Below are 18182 nucleotides of genomic sequence, written 5' to 3'. Positions count from 1 at the left end.
TGGTTGAATTAGTCTGTAGTGCCTTCCATGCTGTTTAATTCCTGTTTGGTGGTCCCTATGTAGACTTTGTGTCTTCCTAGGCCCTGGCATTGACTAGTATCCCCATGGAGAGGGTTGCCCCGTTCAGGGAGAACCCCCTCAGCGTTTTTTTCTCGTCAGACTAGGAATTTCTCCCTCCTTTTTCCAAGAGGATACCCTCCTCCTTGCGTTCCCACACACACACGGCCCCCTCCACTTGCAACTTGGCAATGCATGTCTTTCTACTTGTTCTTCTTCAACGCGAGGCATCACTGCCAATGCCTTCTGTCTATCTGGGAGCTCTTTTGACTGGCTGAGGGAAGTCCAGGGCTCTCGTGCCGTCTCCGCCTCCTATCCTCCTATTCCTCCTCCTCCTCTTCTTCCTCCTCCTCCTCCCTTCGCCTGGCTCGCCTTGACGTGTTCAGGAATGTGGCTCGCCGGCTGCTGGCCGGAGAAGGGAGGAAAAGAGCCAGGAAAGGCGAGAAGGAGGTCTTCTTCCTCCTCCTCTTCCTCTTTGCTTGGTCTTCTCCCCAGCATGGTGTCCTCTCTTGGGATTCGCCCGCCTCTTTAAATGCCCAGCCAGCTGGTTGCCCACAACAACAAGCCCCAAAATGCCCGAAGTCCCCGGCATTGGCGAATAGGCGGCGACTGGAGGGAAAGAAAAGCAGCTTTGGATGGGCAGCACGAGGGAACTCTCCAAGGTGCTGAAACCCCGGTTGCTTCCTGCTCCGGCTGAAAGCAGCCTTGGGTGGGCAGCACGGGGGGAACTCTCCAAGGTGCTGAAACCCCTGCCGCTTGAAAGCAGCCTTGGATGGGCAACGCGGGGAGATCTCCAAGGTGCTGAAATCCCGGCCACTTTCTGCTCTGGCTGAGCAATCAGTGCAACTCTCCGCTTTCCACCTCGTGTTTCCTTTTCATGACTGGGAGACAGGCGCCGGCGGCGGGGAAGCGCTGGTAGATGCCTCCCAAAACCATGGCCCGGATTCAGTACCTGCGCGCCGCCGCCGTCTCGGGATTCTACCTCTGGGAAGCCGCCCTGCTGCTCAGGTGAGTCGCCCCTCATACCTGGCCCAGGTGTGCCTCCCTTGCTGTGGCTTCCACCACAACGTCAAATCTATGGGACTCCTGGATGGGGGAAAATGTATCTTCTACTCTCAAAGCTCTCTCTCTCACACACACTCATAACACGCCTCGCCTGGCAAAGTGGGATTTATGTGGACACTGTCATGCTGTTGTATAATAGCTGCTCCTGCTTCCCCTAATGGTTGTTTTGGGCTCGATATTGACATGCTTCTTTTCTCCCCAGATTCGAGTTCTTTCCCCTGTGTGAATTAGAAAATATTGTTACTATTAGTACTACTACTACCCTGCTTTTCACTGAGCCCTAAAACAGTTCTGAGCAAATGACAAATGAGTGTGCATTGGCACTCTTTCTTTTTTTAAAAACTTTAAATGCCAGGGCCATTCCACACAGCCCTATATCCCAGAATATCAAGGCAGAAGATCCCACATTTTCTGTATGTGGACTCAGGGCCCTTTCACACAGCTCTATATCCCAGAATATCAAGGTACAAAATCCCACATTTTCTGAATTTGGATTCAGGGCCCTTCCATGGAGCCCTATATCCCAGAATATCAAAGCTGAAAGTCTCACATTTTCTGAGTGTGGACTCAGGGCCCTTCCACACAGCCCTATATCCCAGAATATCAAGGCAGAAGATCCCACATTTTCTGTATGTGGACTCAGGGCTCTTTCACACAGCCCTATATCCCAGAATATCAAGGTACAAAATCCCACATTTTCTGAGTGTGGACTCAGGGCCCTTCCACACAGTCCTATATCCCAGAAAATCAAAGCAGAAAATCCCACATTTTCTAAGTGTGGACTCAGGGCCCTTCCACGCAGCCCTATATACCAGAATATCAAGGCAGTAAAATCCCACATTTTCTGAGTGTGGACTAGGGCCTTCCACACAGCCCTATATCCCAGAATATCAAGGCAGAAAATCCCACATTTTCTGAGTGTGGACCCAGGGCCCTTCCACACTGCCCTATATCCCAGAATATCAAAGCTGAAAGTCCCACATTTTCTGAGTGTGGACTCAGGGCCCTTCCACACAACCCTATATCCCAGAATATCAAGGTAGAAAATCCCACATTATCTGCTTTGAATTGGGTTTTCTGAATCCATACTCAGATAATGTGAGAGTTTCTGTCTTGATATTTTGAGATATAGGGCTGTGTGGAAGGGCCCTCTTCTAACATAGTTCAAAGCAGATATTGTGGGATTTTCTGCCTTGATATTCTGGGATATAGGGCTGTGTGGAAGGGCACTGGGAGATGGAGATCTAAGGGGATGGGGCAGAATATAAATAAAGTTCTTGTTGTTATGCACTATCCATTGGTACTTTGCATGTATTATCCATTGGTACATGAAATAACTTTGCATGTATGCTCCATTGGTACTATACAGAAATCACTATGGGCCGTACCAGACAGACCTATATCCCAGAATATCAAGGCAGAAAATCCCACAACAGCTGCTTTGAACTGGGTTATCTGAGTCCACACTGCCATATATTCCAATTCAAAGCAGAAAATGTGGGATTTTATTCAGCTGTGTGGAAAGAGCCTGAGTCTCATTGTGGAAAGAAAAAGTGGGGTAATAATAATAATAATAATAATAATAATTTACACTGCTTTCCGTTCTATGTTGAGAACAAAAGGGAAATGAGGAAACATTAGCACTGTTCTTTTTTTATAACTATAAATTACTTTGCATGTGTTATCCTGTGGTACTATACAGAAATAACAATAACAACACAACAACAATAACAATAGCCCCGCTTTTGTCTCTTTATCAAGACCCAAAAGGGGCTACCTACAAATGAGAAATGGCAATGTTCTTTTCTTTCCAGAACTAGAAATAACTTTGTGTGCATGAGCCACACAACTTTGTGTGCATGGTAGATAATAATAATAATAATAATGCTTTTCTTTTCCCTGAGACATGAAACAAATGAGAAATGAAGGAATATTGGTGCTGTTCATTTCCCCTCCAGAACTAGAAATAACTTTGTGTATATGAGCCATTGGTACTATGCATAAATAATAATAATAATAATAATAATAATAATAATGCTTTTCCCTTTTCCTTGAAACCTAAAACAAATGAGAAATGAAGTAATTTTGGTGCTGCTCTTTTCCTCCTTAGACCTAGAAATAACTTTGCATGTCTTCTCCACTGGCACTACACTAAAGTGATGGCAACTAATCTTTAAGAGTCAAGATAGTTCTAGTATCTTCCACCACTGTTGACAACCCAAGTAAAAGATTGGCTTGCCTCTCAATATTATACGACACCCTGTTTAAATTTGAGTGGTATTGCCAACTACCCTGATGTAGACTCTGGTGGATTCCCCTTGGAAAACATTAAATAGCAATTGCAGCCATTTCTCAATAGCAAATGGGAAATGATGGCATGTTTGCACTGCTGTTGTTTTTTCAGAACCAGAAATAATTTTGCATATGTTCTTAATCCATTGATACTATATTAAAGAGATGGTTATTGATCCTTAAGAGGTAACCTATGTATCTTCCACCACTATTGAGAAACCATGTAAAAGATTGGAATGTTTCCTAAAATTGTGTGATATTCTGTTTAATTTTGAAATACATTTTATATTTTGACGTGGACTCTAGTGGATTCTCCAGTATTACTCTTCAAAAAGCATTAAATAGCAACTGCAGAAAAATTTTATCATTATTTCCTAAAGACGGATGTCCAAACTTTCTCTTTTGATAAACGAAACCCATCTTAACTGAAATAATTAGTGCAGTAGGGTGTACTGCTCATATTTTTAAACCTGAATAGTATATCTGAATTCTCTTGCAGTTCACTCCAAAGCAATTCCAAAGTGCTTGAATTTAACTTGATGCAATTAAGCCAGTTTCATTTCATAAAAGTAAAATGATACAGAATATGCTTAAATAAGAAAAAATCTATACAATTTATGAGGCTATTAATAATGAGTTCAGACCAAGCACTCATCATAAACAGCATAGGTAAATAATGGACTATAAAGGCACTTTGCTCCTAATATTGCGTTGACATCTGGCCATTCTTAAAGCATCATACCAAGAACACTGAAATATTAGGATGTTTTATCTTTCTTACGTTTTGGTTTGAAAGAACTTTCTAAACATACTACACATTATATATAGGCATGCAGCATATTTATCAACATATTTATTGTTTAATGGGGGGGGAGCAAGAAGGAAAATGATATAAATATTGTTCTTATATATACACATATATTCTTAGGTGGTACAACAAATAACAGGAAGAGGAAATGTTGACATTAGTAAATAGTACCAGAAGCCAATGCATGTCTACGTGCATATATTTAAGACTGTAATTTATATTTCCACCATTTAAGAAATGGGAAGCCAAAAGCAATGTGTCTCAAACGTAATTAAAATGAGAATAATTATAGTCTATATAATATAAAGTGAATGGCATGATGTAGACTTGATAGATCTGGGATGCCAAGAGTGGTAAAAGAAGGCATGTGCAAAGGGGGAAAATGAAATTCCATCCCAAACTTGCAGAGACTCTTTTAAATCATTTTTATTCATCAGTTCTTACAGATAATGCATTCATAAACAGGTCACCATTTACTGGAATAGAGCTTTAGGCAACCAACCTTAATACTTGGTGATTTTACTGAACTGCTAAGAAACAGATGTATTAGCTTTATTAGCTTCAACATTAAAGCTCTATTCACCTGAAGATTCTGGAATCCAGAATACAACTGTTCATTCCATTTTTTTCAAGATGAAAAATGTGTATGTTGTCATTGAAGGGCAATGGGTTGGAATTGCTATGACAGTACTGAGAAGGTCAATAGAGCAAATGAAATGAAGTACACTTTAGGAGAGCAAATAGATACACAAAACCAGAGAAGAAAACAAAAGAAAATTGAATAGGTGTGCTATTGATATTTTTTTATTTACTCCGAGTACCATTTTACTAAAACAAAAATATTAGAATGTATAATTCAGAATTGTTTGAAGATATGTGTGCTTAATTCTACTGAAATAATATGTATTAAATCCGTTAATTCAATGTATTTCAACTGGCCATAGGTGCATGTAGTAAAGGTAATGGTTTCCCCATGACATTAAGTCTAGTCAAGTTTGACTCTCAGGGGTAGTGCTTATTTCCATTTCTAAGCTGAAGAGCTGGAGCTGTCCGTCATGACTGCATGGAATGCTGGTGCATCTACTTTTGTTTAGAATGAGTTTAAAGAACAACCCTGGATTTGCACATACACCCTTTCCCCAGCCTCAACCTCTCGAGATACCTTTGACTGTTCTCTCTAGCTCTCCTGGACTGGAAAAAAAGAAGTACATTGCCTCTCCTAGAAGTCTCCTGGAGAAGCTATCTTAGGTTACAGCCAGACTTCGCACTATTTGTAGTAGGACTTCTGCTCACAACAGGACTGGGGGGTTTTTTGGGTGGGGGGGAAGCATTTTGGCAGTTTGTTAGGCCCCTGAATGACCCCAGAACCCCAAAGATGACTAGCTATTCGGTTCTGCTGTTAAATTGAGTATTTTCTTGATGTACTGGGAAGTAGAATATTAATTTTGTCCAGTATAGCTTGAAAGGTGGAGGCAACATACTCAGTGTTGTTGCTGTTGCTGTTCTTGTGTGCCTTCAAGTCATTTCTGAGATGTAATGAACCTATCACAGGGGTTTCTGGGTGGAATTTGTTCCATGTGGGATTGGCCTTTCTTCTGATGCTGAGATAATGTGACTTGCCCAAGGTCACACAGTCAGTTTCCATGCCTCAGCAGGGATTCATAGCCTGGTTTCCCAGTAGTCTTGTATAAAACTCAAATCACTGCAGCACGCTGGTTCACAATAGATTCAGTATTAGTCAGATCTACCCAGCACCACTCCATTTTGTCTAAAATATACAACAGTCTGTGATAAATGGAAAAGCCTAAATCCAGTTACTAGTTTCAACAGGATTAAACCTACTAAATAAATGGGATTTACATCAATGTTGATTTAGTACTCACACAATAAATTCAATGTCTCCACCCTAGCTAGGGAGCCTATATGCTGTTGTTGTTTGGAAGATGAACAAGAACTTAAGGAGACCACAGTTCAAATCCCCACTAATTCATATGCATAAGTCCTAGGGCAATTCACACTTTTTCAACCTAAGAGGAAGGCAAAGGCAATGGCAAACCTCCTTTGGAAAATAAATCTTTCCATGAAAAACCCATGATAGAGTTACCACAGGTCAGATTCAATGTGAAGGTATGTAATAAACACACAAGAGCTGGGATTAGCAGTTGGATTTAGATTATTCACTCTGGTGTTGAAGTATGTTTGTCATATATCTTGTTCAAAATTTCTAGAATAGTGTGTTTTACTGTTGTCAGAAAGCTTTGGCTAACTATCCAAGCAAGAGCAGAATTACTCAGTCAACAGTAGAGAGGCAATGATGGGTATAAAAATGTTAGTGACAAGTGAGAGTGACCTCGGTTGAAGGATTCTGCACTTGAGTAAAAGCAGGGGAATGAAATAAGTGGGTGCAAGACTTTGGGGGTGAACAATAATGTAGGAGTGTAAAATATATGTTTCTAGCTCCTGTAATTTAGCTGTGAAATTGAGTTTCACTTTGTTGCATTTGTTCCCGTCAAAGCACTTTTAAAACAAATTCACTGGGGCATTTATATAGAAAATCTTCTAGAAGCTGATTCCCTCAGCTCCCTGTATTCTGTGTAGTGAAATAATCTTGTGCATACACTCCAACATGTCAAGAAAAGCTGCTGCTTAACAAAAATTATGAACAAAACAGCACCAATATCACTGATTGCTTGAGATTCATAAAGTGTACTTCCTATGCCATATGCCAGATCAGTGTATGGAACAAAATAATAAATAGAGGAAGGAAAGTGGTTTATATACACTGTTAAAACTAAAAGCCCATTATGAAATGAGATAGAGAGAAATTCGTTGGTGGAAACCTCACATGTATTTCTTCCTGTAGTAGTAAATTCAGCTGGCAAGTACCGAAAGGATTGTAAGCTATTATAGAACTGCTAAAAGACACAAAGAGTCAGTGTGGTATAATGGTTTGAGCTTTGGACTCCAACTTTAGAGACTAGGGTTCAATTCTCCACTCAGTCATGAAACCCATTGGATGACTTTGGACCAGTCACTCTCTCTCAGATTCAGAGAAAGGCAATAACAAACCTCTTTGAACAAATTTAGCAAAAAATATATATCCCATCATAAGTTTGCCTTAGGGTTGCATTAGATTAAAATCTACTTGAACGAACAAAACAATAACAACAAAAAAACCAAAGAGAAAAAACACAGTGATGAAAACATCAAAGTTTTCAGAAAAGGCAAAAAAAATCCTTAAGGAAAAAATCTTACACATCATATTACCACTACATCTTGTACTGTATTATACCATACTACATCCATTTCCATCAACAGTAGAAATCTTTAATTCAAGTAAGATCTTGCAATGTAATGCCAGAGTGAGAAATAAATCAGTGTTTCCACCTTTCTAGCTTTTGTCGTCATCTTCCTCTCCCCAAGGATATCTTTCCAGCCAATACCAGCTCTATTGAAAGAGCTGATTTCCTCATGTATGTCTGCATGCATTTTTTCAAGGACATTTTATGAGATTTCTCAGCGTGAACCAAGAACTGGCTTATTCAGACAACAGAAAGTCCCTTTGGGTTTCCTCCCTCCCTCCCTCCCTGCCTCCCTCACACACACAAACAGCTTCTCCATTCTGTGCCTAACCAAATGGTCAGTTAGTTTTCATCTTTCATTCAAATCATATGCTCTGTTGTTGAGAATGTGGGGCTTGAGAGTTTCTCCCCCATTACTTTTTTGTTCATGTGCCTACAAACTTTAGGGTTACCTTACATTTGCTGACATCTTTCTTTTCTTCTTCTGCGGATGATGCAGGTGTGTCTCCAGTTTCATGAGGCCAATCTGACTGATGTTTGCTTTTCCATACTTTGTTGTGTGATTTGGAACTAGCATAGTTTTAATTTGTATTGTTGCCTCTTGATATATATGTGATATGCAAACACAGTGAAGATGTAAAATACTTACAGCCAAGGCCAGACATTAAGTAAACAATAACTAACTGGCACTTGATGATTGCATTCATACCCTCACACAATTAAATCCATTTTTGGTAGAAGCACCTTTGGCATTGATTACATCTCTAATAATAAGTCTAAGTTTATGTTAGCTTTGCTCATATGGAATTTTTAACTTCATCTTGTGATAAAATGGCTCCAGCTCTCTCATTGGTTAAGAGAACCTTTAAAGATTTGCAATTTGATGAAGGGTTGGATGTTGATTGGATCACTCAAAGATGTAGGGGTCCTTGCTTTTCAGTCTCTCCAGTCTTCCTTTTGTGGTGTGTTTAGGATTATTGTCCTGCTGGAAAGTTAACCTCCATCCCAGTTCCAGGTTCCTTTCAGAGTTTCAGAATTTGTCCTCTAGTTGGGTCCATACATTTTAACTTCAGTCATGAGCAGTTTCCTAGTTCCTGGTGATGGAAAACATCCCTACAACTTAATGCTGCTTTTAGGACAGTAACCAGTTTTCTCACACAATTCAGTTTTGGTCACTTGAGACCAGAGAACATTTGTATGTCTCATTTCTGCCTTTTTATAAACTCTAAATGAATTTTGACATGGTATTGTTTCATCCATGATTTCCCTCTCACTAATAGAGTAGACACATTTGAGCATTAGGGTGATAGCTGACTCATGGACAATTTCATCCATTTCAGCTGCCGATGAAGATCCTCAGAATGACCACTGGCTTCTTGTTTGATTCTCTGATTAATGCCCCCCTCACTGAGTAATAAATGATTTAATAGTGCCCTGGAAGATTTTCAGAGTTTGGAATTGCAAAAGCAAACACATCCAAACCCAAATCCTGATTGATGCTTTTGAACAAATTAATCCTAGGCTTGTTTTGGCATTTTCCTAAAAACATAGAATCCTAGAATGGGAAGAAGTAGGAGCCTCACAGGTTATCAAGCCCTAACCCTATACTCAGCACAGAAACTCCAGTTAGTGCATCTCCAATAAGAGCTGTGTAGACTCTTTTTGAAGACATTGCATCTTCTTAGTTTTCCTCATGTTGTTCATTTAGATATCCCCCCCCCCCCTTTGTGGCCTACTAAGAAAGATCATATGCTCCTGGTATTTCACATAGCTGGGCTCCATTCAACTATTTAGAAGGCTTCTAGAGGCTATAGTGCTTATTTGGGTATCTCACTGCAAAGAGGAGAAATACTTAGGTAATCTGCAAGTGATCGCTTCTTTTGTTTACTAAAGTTTTGTGTGCCAGTAGAAACATATTTTTTTATCTTCACTGTGCTGATGATCCTATATACTTCAAGTGATAACAATGACAATTAAAATCCATTTTATCTCCAGGTGGTAAAAAAGAAAACAAATGTAGAAAAGTTGAAAGTCTGATACTTTTGCAAGGCATTTTATATGGTATTGTCAAGAAGCCATGACAGCATGAACATAGTGATTTAGAATTTAAAGCAGAGAGCAGTTTTTCATTCAGATCTGTTGCCTCAGCCTGAAGAAGGGGGCCAGAAGTAAATTAAACCTCAGAATTTTACACATTTCTGGTAAATACCTCTCACGCCACAGAAAAACCTATTCACAATTCTGCCAGAGAAATATCCAGGGAAGAAAATCTACTTTTGACTGTTCCTTTGTATTTAAAAATTGCTTGACTCTGTTGGCTTTTTATTTAGTACCTTACCTGCTCCTTTTCTCAGCTTCCTCAATCCGTTTCTTCACTTCTTCCCTGTGGTCTTTTCTTCTTTGTCTATTCAAATCAGAGAGTTAGGTTGTGGTTCTGTGTCCACTAACCTATGAGTAAGTCCCCTGAAAAAGGGTTTTATTTCTGAGACTAATGCACTGTTCATCTGTAATGTTGACCATGCTTTGTAAGAAATAAATTTCCTAGAGCACAGTGAGAATTGCTTCGCAGGAACACAATATTGTGCCAAAAGTCTCCGTTGTTTTCTATGTGCTCAGATGATAAAAAGAAAAACTCTGATGATCTTCAGGTATCAGAATTAGATCAAAAAGGGATTCAACAGAGAGCAGTAGAGTTGATAGCTCTCAATTTGTCATAACATCGTAATAAATCACACTAAGCGTTTATTTACATAGGTCCAAAACCCCATACTCACTACTAATAGACTATTGGCAGTCTTCATGTCACCTTTTCATCTGGTGTTGTAGCAGCCATTCCCCACCAGCCACAAACTTCTATGCAAATCCCTGACTGACTGTCAGCTGTTATGCAGCTGTTATGCTGGGGTACTATGGACAATACCATATAAAATGCCTTGCAAAAGTATTAACTGTCAGCTGTTATGCTGCTGAACTGGGATCCTGCACAACCATCAATGAGCGTAGTGTGCCCCCCTCCCCTTGCTGGTGATGTGGTGCCATGTTCTGACATCAGAAGGCAACTGCAGGAGCCAGGCAGTTGGACAGAGCTCCATGGTTGACTAGAAGTAACGGCAACATGGAGGGGATGACACCCATGCAGTCCTGGCATGTATGGACTGGATCCAGACCTGCTCTGGACCAGATTTACACTGAGCTAACCTGCCCAGTGTAGATGAGCCATGTATATATCTTTCAAAAGTTACATAGCCATAAGAGCAAAAACTAGAGTGCATACTGGGGTACTATGGACTGCACAAGTCAAGATTAGATATTACCTGAAGACACCACACACACACCTACACATATCATCTTATTTTAGTCAATACATTTTGAGAATAACAGAGAGGCACAACCAAATGTCAGTCTTTAAGAGAATATGCCATCAAGTATGTGTAAGTGTGCATGTATGTGGAATCCTATTGTTGGATGTTGTCCACTAACCTATGTTAGTGGACAACTATTGTTGGATGTTGTACTGTTTTGGCACGTGTAAGGAGATGGAGACATTCAATGCCCTTTGCTCAGGTGGTTCCCTATTTGCCTACAGTGAAATCCACATGGCTATGAGTCTACCCTTCTCACTATGACTGAAATTACCACCAGACTGTCCCCAAAATGTCCATTAGAAAATGGGGAAGCTACAAGATGCTCTGCTCTGTTTCCTCCTTCCATGTAAATAAAAGGAGTCTTAGTTTTGAAAACCACTTTAAATAGTGATGAATATGCATGCAGTATTACTTCATTATGCTATTAATTATGGTTAGAAAATACATTGTTTTTCATTTTGCCATCCCTAGGCAGAAGATAGGTATGGTCCACCTACTGCTATTTTATCCTCTGTGAACATGCAGGGTTACAGATGTCAGCATACTGTTTTGGGACCAGAGTAATTAGTTCTCAGATAAATTCATAATTACCCACTTTCCATTGGTTTCCATGGAACTAAAGCACAGCTAACTTATTTGAGATCCAACTCAGTGGTAACATCTAATCATTTTCTTCTCTGTCTCAAAGGACACAGATACATCAATGTAAAGATTTATCCCTTTGTCATTCTTCTCACTATAAATGCATTATTCTCTTTGCAATACCCATGGTGTTTTATGTGTATTAAAGGCAACACAAATAGTGTCTCTTAACTTGCTCATGTTTTGATCTTTCTGCTTTTCCATATTCTATCAATTTTCTTGACAAATCTTAAGAACTTGGTTAGATTCCAGCCTCCTTATAACCTTATGTATTCTAGAAACCGCTCTAAAAATTGCCCATCTCAAAACAAAAATGTGATAGAATTGTTCTCGTGGTAAAAATTATTATTTATTTATCCTCTTTCATGCCTCATGCTCTGATCTATAGATATTAGTAGCTGCAGGATACAGAAAAAAAGGCTTATTAGGACGTAACGACAATAGTATTCTTTGTGAGGCAATTTGGCTCTGCTATGCTGACTGTCAGTTTAAATTCCCTTAGAATAGTTTACTGAGACAGAACAGGCATGTAGAATTGCATTGAAACAGAGTAAAAAACAAGGCCTTTGGTATGGTACAAAGATGTGTCATCTCATATATTAATTTATTTTACTATATCTTCAGTAGTGCCTGTGCCAGAACTTAGAAAACTTACTCTCCTAGACTACAAACCTTAATATCCCCTAACTAACATGGCCATGACCTGTATTAGCTAAATAATTCTGTTCATAGTAATCCAAAAAGTAATCTTTTCAAAACCTGGATTATGTAAATATTTGGCACAATCTATCAACAATACCACAAACATATAGTCCATAAGTGAGTCACACTATATTATTTGATGCAGGTAAGGCAAATTAAAAATATTCCATGGTGTTTACTAAAATTACCATGGTGTTTACTAATTAGAGGTAAATTGAGCCTGGTATTCTGCCATATAGAGCACTGCTTCTTAAACTGTGGGTCCCGACACCAAATGGAATCCTCTTAGCTCAATGTTGGAGTTCTGAATTTTTTTCTGAATGTCACATAGTGACTGTTTTAGACATTTACAGGAATCTGTTGTGCAGTGTTTGCAGTGGACTCTACAGAAAATGCTTCAGCTGTACTTCATAAAAAGGAAAATCAGCCAGTTTAGCAAGCCTTTCAAATACTTATATAAAAAAGATATAAAAATCAAACATGTTATATCTACATACCGAGAGTCAAGACAGTCCTGAGTGAAAAAGTACAGAGAATTGCCAGAAATAAAACTTGCTATAAATGAATGAATTCTTAAAGCTATTTTAATTTTTGATAGTCAATATATATATTTCAGTCCTACCTTAACAATAAATTATTTCATTCCTTTTGTGATATAACTGTTTAAACAGTTACCTTGATAATTATGGGGGTATTAGGGATGAAAATCATGTAGTCCAAGTAATGTCTCTGTCCATTGTAGATGTTGTGATGACATTAAGATGGTGTGTGTGTGTTCTGTCAAAGGCCAATAGCTTGCAACATTCTCAGTGGATTTAAAAGGAGTTGTTTAGTTACTTTACAAAATCAGGTCATCAATGAATGTTTTTTACACGCTTCCTTGGCGCAAATGCAAAACATCAATCCTCTGCTGGGAGCAGGTGCAAAGTGTGATGAAACCTTTCAGGGAAAAGGAAGGAATGTTCTAAACATGTGAATGAATCTCAGTTAAAATGAATTAAAATAGACAATAATGCATATAGTTCAAACTGTTGCATGCTGACTCTCTTCAAGATCTCAAGATGGGAGTATTTCCTAGCCCTACACAAGTTCCACTTAATAAAAGACTCCATTGGCGTAACCCAGAATTGTCTCTGTGTTAATTGATCTCTCTACAAATATGCCCCTTCTTTAACACCCTTCAATGACTACCAGGACAGCAATCCATTCAATTGCTATTTTGGAGGCATTAAGGACAGGTGCACATATTGTCTCGTATAAGACCTTGAAATCAATCAGTGCAGCTTAATTCAAGAGTTCAGGGCAAATGGAAAGGAGTACAAGTTGAGCATCCCTTATCTGGAATTCTGAAATACTCCAAAATCTGAAATTGTCCATATAGGTAACTTCATTTTCTGATAGTTCACTGTACACAAAATTTGTTTCAAGCATTACAAAATATCAGGCTATGCGTTTAAAGTGTGCATCCTATACAAAGGAATTTTATGTTTAAATTTGGGTTCCATCTCTCAGATAACTCAATATTTGTGCAAATACTAGTATCCCAAATAGTGGGGGGGGGGGGGGGGGAGGTTGGGATACTAGTATTTGTAGTATCTGACATCCAAAACACTTGTTGTCCCAAGTATTTTGGATATGGGATATTCAAGTTGTAGTGCTTTGCACAGTGCGTAGTTATATCATCATCTCAAAATGCCAATTTAGAGAACTTTAAATAGGAATGTAGATATATTGTGAATAAATTTTCATTGATTCCCCCATCACTGGTATTAAAATATACCTTTTTAAATGAAAAGGCAGCTGGATGTACAGTATTTCTTTTGAAGAAATGTAGCACGTTCAGTTAATAATAGTGGCTGTTGTATATCCAATGTGTTTTCCAATTGAGTATGGGATTTCCAGATGTTATGTTTTTTCTGCTTATGATGCTGAAAGTGAAAATTTATGCAGAATGAAGGACAGGGACTTGCATAATATGCTGTTCTGTTTCCCACTAGAGACAGACAAGCAGCCCGGAGCTTGCCTCAGTAATCAGTTATGTTACTTGAGCAATCCAGTTCAAGTCTTCACAACACTCATGTCTTGTAGGGATTTTTTCCTTCCCTAGTGGAGAAAAACCCTGTCTTGAAGGGAGAGGATTGTTTGTACATAGTGGATAGGGAGATCCAAGCTAATAGGCCTCAAGAAATTTGACTGAGGCCAAGGGTATAACTTGTATTCACTGTGATCCCCAGAGGGACACAATGTCCAGATTATTTCCCACTAGAGATAGCTGTTGGTCCTCTCACTGGCAGGGAAATCATGCTCAAAGTACAGTTTCCCCTAGAGTTCAAGATGTTTCTACCTGAGTCCACAAGCCCCAGTGTGAAATGACAATCAAAGAATAATGTTCTGTAAGAAGAGAATGTCGCTGTCCTTTTTTCATTTCCCTCACAATCCTACAGTGCCTGACATGCTTCTCTGTTCTGCATAATGAGTCTTTCCCTGCTATTGCATGAGGGAGGGAGAGAGACAGCAAAGGACTGTGGTTTGTGAGGAGAATCACTGAGTGGGTCCGCCTAAGGTGAAATACATCTGCCTTATTTTGTTATCTTTAATTTCAAACAGCATCACTCCCTTGTTTTGCATTCTTATCCCATTTGTTTATGTGACATAAATTTTGTAGTTAAAACCCATACAAGAAATGCAAACTGAAAGATGGAACTAGCAAAACCATCTCTGAGTCTTTCTAAACTAAGACAAACCTATTAAATTCATTGGCTCACTATACAATGGCAGCTGACTTGAAGATGCACATGCACACATATTTAAAACAGGTAGTAAGGAAATATATTTTGAACTCTCATTTTATACAAATGGCTTCAAAATTCATTAGCAAAAGGCTAGCATTTCCCTTGGTTGGAGGACAGGAGATGATAGAAAAAAAGCAAATTGAAGGGCACAGAGGAGATAAATGATTTTAATGTTTATGTATGTGTATAGTCTATTTATGTCCTGGCATTTAATGTTTTCTGTTTATATGTTGTGCTGTACCTTGAGTCCCCTTCCAAGTGAGAAGTGTGGAATATAAATAAATAAATGCTTTTAATTAATTAATTAAAGTTTCTAGTGGTGAGATCTCTCTCTCTCTATCTATATATATAAACGTTCTGTTTGTTTTGAGTGACACCATAACTCAAAATTCACTGGATAAATTGCCTCCAAAATTGGCCACAAGACATCTACTAACCCAAGGAGTGACCATAACTCAAAAAGATTGATTTTGTCATTTGGGAGTTGCAGTTGTTGGGATTTATAGTTAACCTATAGTCAAAGAGCATTCTGAACTCCACCAATGATGGTATTGAACCAAACTGGGCACACAGAACTCCCATGACCAACAATAGAAGGGTTTGGTGGGGAATGACCTTGAGTTTTGGAGTTGTAGTTTGCCTACATCCAGAGAGCACTGTGTACTCAAGCAATGATGGATCTGGACTAAACTTGGCACGAGTACTCCATATGTCCAAATATGAACACAGATGGAATTTGGGGGAAATAGACATTGACATTTGGGAGTTATTGGGATTTATAGTTCACTTACAATCAAAGAGCTTTCTGAACCCCACCAATGATAGAATTGGGCCCACACAGAACCTCCATGACCAACAGAAAATACTGAGTTTTCTGGTGGTCTCTGGTGATCCTCCTGACATCCCTCGTGATTCCCCCCATAGGCGTCCCAACCCCAGGTTGAGAAATGCTGCCTTAATGCTATCCAGTCCAACTCCCTTCAACAGGGCAAGAAAACATAATCAAAGCCCTCCTGACAAAGAGCCTTCCAGCCATAGATGTAGATATATATGAGTCTCTCTCTCTCTCTCTCTCTCACACACACACACACACACACATGTATATGAAAGATATAATATCATAGATTTGAAAGGGACCCCTAAAGAAAGACAAATTTATGTTATATGTTCCAGAGTAGGCAAACCAGACAATCTCTACATCAACACTGACAAAGAAACAACAAGAAATACTGTTTACTCACAAGCATAAAGAAATTCCATACATTAGAAACAAACACTTTATCATTACTTTATTTTCCAGATCACCAGACTGGCCCACAGCAATGTGTGGCAGGGGGAGACTAGTAGGATATAAAAGAGGTGGTAGTGGAGAACAGATTATGAGGTTCACATGAAGTGGAAAACCTGGGCAATCTGCATTCTCTCAGGAGAGCTCCATAGACCCAATGATACATGACAGACCAAATAGAATCTCCATAACATCTTTAAATTAGCAGGAGAATAAAATGAAATAAAAGAGGAGAAATTGATTTCTGGATGTGCAAGACTTGCTTAATGATGTAAAGAATATTCACATATTTTCTTGTAGTTGGTAACATAAAAACTTTCAATGTGTAAAAAAAAACCTGAACAGTTCAACAAGTTGTGTGGTAGAGGAGATTCAAGCTTTGTCTTGTAATTCTTTCTGAAAACATTAATAAAATCATATTTTAAAGAGGAAAGAAAGGAAACTGTGAAAAATTCAGCAATTTTTCATTCAGAGATGGTTGTTATTGAAAATGTTTCTTCAAAAAAAGTTGTGAAGGAAAGCCCTAACAACTACATACAAAATGCTTCCTTATGAAGTATTGAGGGGAGTCCCAAAATGGAAAGAAAATCAAGTTAAATGTTTAGTAATAAATTCTAATGGCAAAAATTGGTATTCAGGGTCCGCAATAATAAAAACGTGGGAAAAATATAAAGAAAGAATGTACAATAAAACTCCACTATGGGTATCACCTCTTGAGACCTGTCAAAGAAGAGAGTTAGGTTGGATGAAGTGGCCTTGCTATAGAGTAATCACAGAAAAAAGGAATCAGGAGATACATCTAAAAAATCAAGAAGAAGTAAAGAAATTATACCCAAATGTAACGTGGCTGCAATACAGACAATTAAAAGAACACTTCATGATGGACAAAAAAATTGGGTTTACACAAGAAGAAAACATCTGGGATAAAATCATAAAAGGCAAGAAAAAAACAATTTCCTCTATTTACAAAAAGCTATTAGATTGGAGGACGGAAGAAGAGAGAATAAAAGAGTGTATGATAAAATGGGCTAGCAATATAGGGAGACCAATTAACTTGGAAGAATGGGAAAACATATGGAAAAAGAAATTAAAATATACAAAAGCCTATGATCTAAAAGAAAACTGGCTTAAGCTATTCTATAGGTGGCATTTAACACCACAGAAGTTGGGAAAACTATATAAAAACATAAACACAAAATGCTGGAAATGCGGGGAAACAACAGGAACGTACTTTCATATGTGGTGGCACTGCCAAAAGGCCAAAAGATTCTGGAAAGTAGTGCAAGAAAAATTACAATATATAATGAAGATTAAAATCCCACTCACCCCAGAAATATTCCTACTGGGCATAACAAAAGAAGAAATAGATCAGAGTGAAGATAAACTACTGTTCTTAGCGACAACAGCGGCGAGAATAGTATATGCCAGATATTGGAGAAAGGAAGAGATACCGGAGATAGAAGAATGGGAGACAAAACTCTTGGAAGTAAAGAATATGGATAGACTAAGTTATCTTATCCAGAAAAGTAAAGGAAGAATTGAAAAAGAAACTGACTGGACAAAGATAGACGAATATTTCAAGCAGAAATGAAGCAGATGATAAAGCTGGGAGTAAAAGATATTTCCAAAACCCGAACGAGACACAAAATAAATTAGAGATAGGAAAATAAGGAATAGAAGAAAGAAGGAAAAGGAAAAAACCTCGCAAAGGACACCCGGAAGACAGACCGAAGGAAGGGGGAAACCCTCGATTTTCTCTCTATCACTTTTAACTCACTCCTCACAATCCTTTTCCTTTGTCTCTCCATACCCTCACCTTCAACCACCCCCGATACCTTTAAGTCTATCCCTCTTCAACCACTTTTACTC

General features: G+C 38.7%; 1 protein-coding gene across 2 annotated transcripts in view; it reads left to right on the top strand.

Annotated features, from left to right (window-relative positions):
• The first annotated feature begins 255 nt into the window (after positions 1–255).
• GLRA3 (glycine receptor alpha 3) overlaps positions 256–18182 on the top strand; it is a 131755-nt gene continuing 113828 nt past the window's right edge. The window contains exon 1 of one of the 2 annotated variants that reach the window (XM_060778694.2): positions 256–1065. In XM_060778694.2, coding sequence (XP_060634677.2) covers positions 977–1065 — 89 coding nt within the window. In that variant the 5' untranslated portion in view covers positions 256–976. The remainder of the gene's footprint in view (positions 1066–18182) is intronic. The other variant, XM_060778695.2, reaches the window with a different exon arrangement.

Source organism: Anolis sagrei, chromosome 5, assembly GCF_037176765.1.
Source record: "Anolis sagrei isolate rAnoSag1 chromosome 5, rAnoSag1.mat, whole genome shotgun sequence".
Classification (NCBI taxonomy): Eukaryota; Metazoa; Chordata; class Lepidosauria; order Squamata; family Dactyloidae; genus Anolis; species Anolis sagrei.
The sequence above is the reverse complement of the archived record's forward strand: the minus strand, read 5'-3'. Positions and strand labels throughout refer to the sequence as shown.